Source organism: Penaeus japonicus, unplaced genomic scaffold (assembly GCF_977035675.1).
Source record: "Penaeus japonicus unplaced genomic scaffold, GWHDUDI00000001_assembly GWHDUDI00000016, whole genome shotgun sequence".
Taxonomy (NCBI): Eukaryota; Metazoa; Arthropoda; class Malacostraca; order Decapoda; family Penaeidae; genus Penaeus; species Penaeus japonicus.
This window is the reverse complement of record NW_028234418.1, coordinates 4,835,837-4,843,161: the sequence shown is the minus strand read 5'-3', so window position 1 is coordinate 4,843,161 and position 7,325 is coordinate 4,835,837. Positions and strand designations below refer to the sequence as shown.

The window sequence follows — 7,325 nt, the reverse complement described above, 5'->3', positions numbered from 1 at the left end:
AATGACGATCATATAAATTCTTGCCGGGAACTGAACAGCTCGACCGAAATCAATAAATCGGTTATCCAAACACCCGTTATGGACTAGTATATCATTTCACTTTTGCAATATTTATGATTTGCCGTCATTCAAAAATGCGGGATTGAGATGTTTAATATCGTAATAGAACGATTTAGACACTTTTTCTCAGATTTTTTTTTTTATATATAAGTAATGGGGATATTCATGTTATCATTTCGTATATTATTCGTAATCGTGATTAAGGGTAATTCAACGTTAACCTTGATTAAGTTACTTTCGACACAATATTTTTTTAATTAGAATCTTTACCTGATATCATGCTATGTTTTATCACAATTACAATCAAACTGTAAATATGATCACACAAAACATTAACATGAACCACCCCCATAAAAAAATCCAGAAGTATGAAGAATTTATCTTCCTATCTCAATTCATATCTCTTTCTTTCTCTCTCTCTCTCTCTCTCTCTCTTTCTCTCTCTCTTTTTCTCTTTCTCTCTCTCTCTTTCTGTCTCTCTGTCTCTGTCTCTCTCTGTCTCTCTCTCTCTCTCTCTCTCTTTCTCTCTCTCTCTGTCTCTGTCTCTCTCTCTCTTTCTCTCTCTCTCTCTCTCTGTCTCTTTCTCTTGCTCTTTCTCTTTCTCTCTCCCTCTCTCTCTCTTTCTCTCTCTCTCTCTCTCTCTCTCTCTCTCTCTCTCTCTCTCTCTCTCTCTCTCTCTCTCTCTCTCTCTCTCTCTCTCTCTCTCTCTCTCTCTCTATTTTCGGAGGTTTGCGCTCTCTAAGTATTTTCTAGTTTCATGATAGCTCACGAATGTACTATCTAGTGCCATGTCTCCTCCTCAGCCCTCCTTACACATCACACAAACATGTTCTAACACGTATATCCTTCAACCAGGCCTGACTACGAACACAAGAGGACAGGCTTTGTATACCATTGCGGACCTGAAGGGACCCAAAAATCGAGTGTAAATAGAGGAACAGAAGAAACCATCATGTATTGGGCTATGGTGTTGTGGTGTGTGGTGCTCCTGGTGATGGTGCCTTCCTCGCTCGCTCAGATGACTATTGGTAATGTGTTATCTTTGCCGTGTGTTTTTTTTTTAATGTTTTTTGGTTTGTGGTTGGTGTTATGTACTGTTAATTTCGTAATGGTAGTTTGGCAAATGTAGAGGTATTTTGTAAAGATTGGGGTTTTGTTTGACTGAGTTCTATTAGAAGTTTTTTAGTCTTTGTGGTGTTCATTTTTGATTGATAAGCGTTGGTGATAGATTGATATTCCTAAAGGAATAATTACAGTAGTCTTAATAGGCATACATTAATAAAGGTAAGAAGAGATCGAATTCTTATGATATGTGTACCTAATTTGATATACAACACCAATGACTAATTTGCAGGTGCCTTCAATAATCCTTAAAAAATATCTAGATATCACAGTTTTTAAAACCCCATCTAACTCTAAGAAATCCTTTTCATTTTATATTTTCTTTTGTATATTGACACGAAGTTCGAGAAACCAAAAAAGAAATATACCTTCAACTTTTTTAACTACAATGAAACAATCAAATCTTTCAAGAATACATATAATGAATATATACAATGCCACCAACCACCCCCTCCCCAACTTCTTTCTAATCCTCCAGTGAGCGCCGTGGACGAGAGCCTGAGGGAAGGCGCTGCGTGGCTTGAGGCCGGGATTTCCCAGGCGGAAAAAGCGTCCGCAGTCACTCTGAATCATGAAGTCGTCACCGTGTCCCTGGATAACGAGGAACTGGGGCAAGGGCAGTGTGAGTAGCTATGAGGTCTACCGTGGTGGGGAAGGGAGGGGGAGATAGGTGGTGAAGGAGGTGGAGGAGGTGGAGGAGGAGGAGGAGGAGGAGGAGGAGGAGGAGGAGGAGGAGGAGGAGGAGGAGGAGGAGGAGGAGGAGGAGGAGGAGGAGGAGGAGGAGGAGGAGGAGGTGGAGGAGGAGGAGGAGGAGGAAGAGGAGGAGGAGGAGGATTGGAGGAGGAGGAAGAGGAAGATAATGATAATAGTAATAATAATAATAAGGATAAGACAGAGGTTGAGAATCTTGTTCTAATGACTTTAGAAATTGGAGGATTAATTGTCATAATATTCCGATTTGTGGACATAAACACCTTGTTCATATTTACTCATACACTTCAATTAACCAGTCAAGATTAAATGAAAAAAAGAAAAAAAAGAAACAAAATCTTCAGAAGGATTCATTGCTTTTTATCCAGCTTAATTTACACAAGAAATAACCAAAGGAAATCAATATAAAAGAAAAAAACAGCAAGGAAATTCACACTCTTATCCATTCCGACTCCCCATCCTCCGTCCAGTATGCTCCTCCATCTTCAACGGCGCCGCCCTCCTGCTGGACGTGACGGCAGGCGGATGGGCGTACGGGCGTGACACCGCTGCCGCCCACGGAATCCCGTACGTGCGCCTGCAGATCTCGAACTACCAGTGGATGTCCGCCGTGGATGATCTTCTCCAGAGCAGGAACGCCACGGATGCTGCGCTTATCTTCGGCACCGAGGCTCGTGAGTTCAAGGGCTTCCGTTTTGCTCTGTTTTGTTTTTTGTTTTGTTGTTGTCTGTTTGTTTCTTGTTTTGTTGATGTCGTTTTGTTTTGTTGAGAAAGATAGATAGATAGATAGATAGATAGATAGATAGATAGATAGAGAGAGAGAGAGAGAGAGAGAGAGAGAGAGAGAGAGAGAGAGAGAGAGAGAGAGAGAGAGAGAGAGGGAGAGAGAGGGAGAGAGAGAGAGAGAGAGAGAGAGGAGAGAGAGAGGAAGAGAGAGAGAGGAAGAGAGAGAGAAGAGAGAAGAGAGAAGAGAGAGAAGAGAGAGAGAGAGAGAGAGGAGAGAAGAAAGAGAAAGAGAGAGAGGAGAGAGAGAGAGAAGAGAGAGGAAGAGAAAGAAGAGAGAGAGAGAAAGAGAGAGAGAGAGAGAGAGAGAAGAGAGAGAGGAGAGAGAGAGAGGAGAGAGAGAAGAGAGAGAGAGAGAGAGAGAGAGAGATAGAGATAGAGAGAGAGAAGAGAGAGAGAAAAAGAGAGAGAGAGAAGGGAGAGAAAGAGAGAGAGAGAGAGAGAGAGAGAGAGAGAGAGAGAGAGAGAGAAGAGGAGAGAAGAGAGAGAGAGAGAAGAGAGAGAGAAGAGAGAGGGAAAGAGAAAGGAGAGAGAGAAGAGAGAGAGAGAGAGAGAGAGAGAAAGAGAGGAGAGAGAGAGAGAGAGAAGAGGGAGAGAGAGAGAGAGAGGAGAGAGAGAGAGAGAGAGAGAGAGAGGAGAGAGAGAAAGAGAAAGAGGAGAGAGAGAGAGAGAGAGAGAGAGAGAGAGAGAGAGAGAGAGAAAGAGAATGAGAGAGAGAGAGAGAGATGAGAGGAGAGAGAGAGAGAGAGATGAGAGGAGAGAGAGAGAGAGATGGGGAGAGAGAGAGAGAGGAGAGAGAGAAAGAGAGAAGAGAGAGAGAAAAGAGAGAGGAGAGAGAAGAGAGAGAGAGAGAGAGAGAGAGAGAGAGAGAGAGAGAGAGAGAGAGAGAGAGAGAGAGAGAGAGAGAGAGAGAGAGAGAGAGAGAGAAAGAGCAAGAGAAAGAGAATGAGAGGGAGAGATAGAAAGAGAAAGAGAGAGAGAGAGAGACAGAGAGAGAGAAAATTCTGTTTCTGATTTTGTTATTTATTGATTATTTCAAGGAGTCTGTTGTTGTTGTTGTTTTAGCTGTTTCTTCTGTCTTTGATATCTTTTTAGTTGTTTTTCTTCTTTTTGTCGTTTTATTTTCATTTACTTCTACACCATAATTTTGAAAGTTTGTCTTTTACTCTCTTCTTGATTTTTTTTCTTCAAAATTTGCACACGGACCCCCATAACTACCTAAAGACCTCCAAAGATCCAGACCTACAAGCTAAGAACCGCGTTGATAATGCATTTTTTTTTTTAATTTTATTTATTTATTTTTTTCTTGCTTGTCAATTTTTTGCCAGTTATTATTATCATTATTATTATTATTATTATTATTATCATTATTATTATTATCTTACTGTATTAACATATTTATCTAACTTTTGCTTACTGATTTTCCCAATCATTGTTCTTTTTATATTGCCTAGTGTTCTTTTTGTTTTGTATTCACTTAATGATCTCTTTTCATATAGTAGTTTTAATAACCATCATCGTTATAACTTACTGATCAAATCATCATTATTGCAACCTGCATTTTTATATTAATTGATCGGCAATTATAATTTTTCTATATTTTCAATTGATCTTCAACATATAAACGTCGGTACAATCACAGTAAGAAGTGTTGACTGAAATTGCCTTGGACTTTCAATCATTGCAAATTTGTACTCATGTATGCACCCTAAACTGTGTGTGCGTATGTGCGTACAGTATGTGTACGTTATATGTGTAAGTAATACTGCACGTATTCGCTTGTATACTTGCTTCTATATATGTGCACATGTTTTTTTCCTTTTTTTCCCACGCGCGTGTACGTATATTCATGTGTGCACACGCGTCATACGTACATATGACGACGCGTGTATGTGAACATATTCATGTATGTGCGTGTGTGTGTACGTTTCTCCCTCACACTTCGCCTCAATTATTCAACACCGAAGCCATGAGTGTTCCTGGTGAGAGGTTATGCATGTACGCCCATCACTCACTTTCAGACGCTACACGTGACCCAACCTCGTTGCTGAGACTTGAAGTACTTGAAGTAGAATAGGCAGACTGCTAGACTAAGTGACTGTCAGATATTCCTTACCCTTGAAAGCAAATTCATGTATAGTCTATCTATCAATCTATCTACCTATGTGTGTGTGTGAGTGGCGTGTGTGTATTGGTGTATACGTGCGCGCGCGAGTGTATGTGTATGTGTGTATGTGTATATGTATGTGTGTGTGTGCGTTGTGTGCATTTTCACAGATACACACAAAACCTCGACCTTGATGTTCGAGGGTGAGCTTACTTAGAGCAGAAAGTGAAGTGCAAGTGTTTTAGCTGTTATGGTATTGATTGCCGAAGAAGAAAGGGGATGGCTACGTTGAGGGGGGAGGGGGGAGGGCTGGTGGTTGGGGGGCTATGGTTATTAACTTCGGTTGATTAGCTCTTTAAGAAAATAGGATAATGTGTCCTATGATTTTATCTACTGTCTTTCTCTGTCTCGGTCTCTGATTGTCTTTCTGTCTGTCTGTCTGTCTCTGTCTCTCTCTCTCTATCTATTTATCTCTCTTTATCTGTTTCTCAATCTCTCTCTCTCTCTATCTATCTATTTATCTCTCTTTCTCTGTTTCTCAATCTCTCTCTCTCCTCTCTCTCTCTCCCTCCCTCTCTCTCTCTCTCTCTCTCCCTCCCTCTCCCTCTCTCCCTCTCTCTCTCCCTCCCTCCCTCCCTCTATCTCTCTCTCTCTCCATCTCTCTTTCTCTCTCTCCATCTCTCTCTCTCTCTCTCTCTCTCTCTCTCTCTCTCTCTCTCTCTCTCTCTCTCTCTCTCTCTCTCTCTCTCTCTCTCTCTCTCTCCCTCTCTCTTTAAGGTAGGACGAGGTAATTCTTTTGATGTGTATTCCTAAGCCTATGTATGTATACTCGATTATGTATGAACGTATGTGCGTGTCGGGTGTGCGTATCGCTTCTCACAATGGTCGGCAGTATGTTAGTTTGCATTCAAATAATCATTCATTCCTTTGTGTGTATAAACTTACCCGGTCAATAGATTTTCAATCTCCTTGGCTGCATTAAAGTTACACGAAAGATTCTTTAAGAATACATAAGGACGATACGACATATTCACGAAAGCATTCAAAATCTGATCTAGGAATATCATTAATACACGTAGCATGTTAAAATCGTAAGTATTACTCGAAACAAAAATTGCTTTGAGTGTTGATGAATCTATGATGATCGATCTATCACTTATCTAACTTTGCCACACATACCAGTCTTGCCTTGAGTGGACTGATATAGATATATAGACGAGAGTAATTAGTAACGTCATGCCACCTCTGGAACAATTAGAGTAAAAGTAGAACATTCCCACCTTCACCTTTCATGGTACTTAGAATGATTGCAGTTTTGAAGCAATTATCTCTTTACATCTAGTGTAGTTAAAGATATTTAAACTTAATCGCCAACTCCAACTTAAACGCCAAGTCCTTATTCCCCAAATCCTGCTTAAGCGCCTCTACTCTCTATTGTTATGATTAATGACGCCTGAATGAATTAATTAATCTTGGGTGTCTTTACCTCCTTCACCTTCCGGCACTTGAAGTAACCGGTAATGCAGTACTTTTTTTTTCTTTTTCCTTTCCCCTTCGAGTGCTCAGTCATTTGCTTTATTACTTACCTGTATAAGAGTAATTTGTGACGTAACACCACTTTCACCTATGGACCTTCACCTGCCACCATACTACCACGTGTCACCATACTATCCCCTATCACCACACTACCACTTAACACCACAATATCACTTGCCACCACACTACCCCCTGCCACCATACTACCACACTACCACCACTTACCACCATAGAACCCTACCCAAGTACCCCCTACCACCATACTACCCCCTACTACCACACACCACCCCCTGTCATCACCACACCACCACTCGCCACCATAGAACCCTACCCAAGTACCCCCTACCACCCCCTGCCACCTCCTACCACCTATAATACCCCCCCATCCTCCTATCCCCCCCAGAGCTCGACCAGGCCCTCTACTACCTCGTCGAAGGATCGGTGGTTCGCGTAATCGTCCTGGCGGGGATAATGTCCAACACGACGGAGACGCTGAAGAAGATGAGACCGGCGCCTTCCTATTACGTCATCCTCGGCTCTTCCAAGGAGATATCTACCCTCTTCGACAAGGTGGGGCGTGGTCTTTGCTGTTTCGAAGGTGTGTGGTTAGATAGTCAGATCGTGGGAGGGGCGGGGTCTGGGAGGTGTGTGGGTTGGGTGGGGTGGGGGATGGGGTTGGGGGGGATGGGTGGGGGTGAGGTGGGGGGTGGAGCTTCTTCAGGGGCCACTTACGGAGACCCTTTTGAGGAGGACCTCATGATCGCACTTGATTGAGAATACTTGAAGGAGGTAGGAGTGTAAAAGGTCCATATGATTATGAAAAAAAAAAGATATATTTTTTCACTCCGTGTAATAGACTGGCGAGTGCAGATCCATACGGTAATTATATCTAAAATATAGGCCTAAATTTTCATTAGAATTAATCCTCCTTAGGTGTTACGTCTAACTGAAGAAATAAGAATAATAATAAAGGGGTTATTTGAATCCTTTTCCTTAGCTACGCCAC

The 7,325-nt window shown here is 41.9% G+C and overlaps 1 protein-coding gene across 3 annotated transcripts in view; it reads left to right on the top strand.

Annotated features, from left to right (window-relative positions):
• Positions 1-921: 921 nt before the first annotated feature.
• Ir8a (Ionotropic receptor 8a) overlaps positions 922-7,325 on the top strand; it is a 27,954-nt gene continuing 21,550 nt past the window's right edge. For all 3 annotated transcript variants that reach the window (XM_043031180.2, XM_043031179.2, XM_043031181.2), the window contains exons 1-4: positions 922-1,088; positions 1,661-1,804; positions 2,364-2,567; positions 6,723-6,889. In XM_043031180.2, the coding sequence (XP_042887114.2) occupies positions 1,013-1,088; positions 1,661-1,804; positions 2,364-2,567; positions 6,723-6,889 (591 nt within the window). In that variant the 5' untranslated portion in view covers positions 922-1,012. The remainder of the gene's footprint in view (positions 1,089-1,660; positions 1,805-2,363; positions 2,568-6,722; positions 6,890-7,325) is intronic.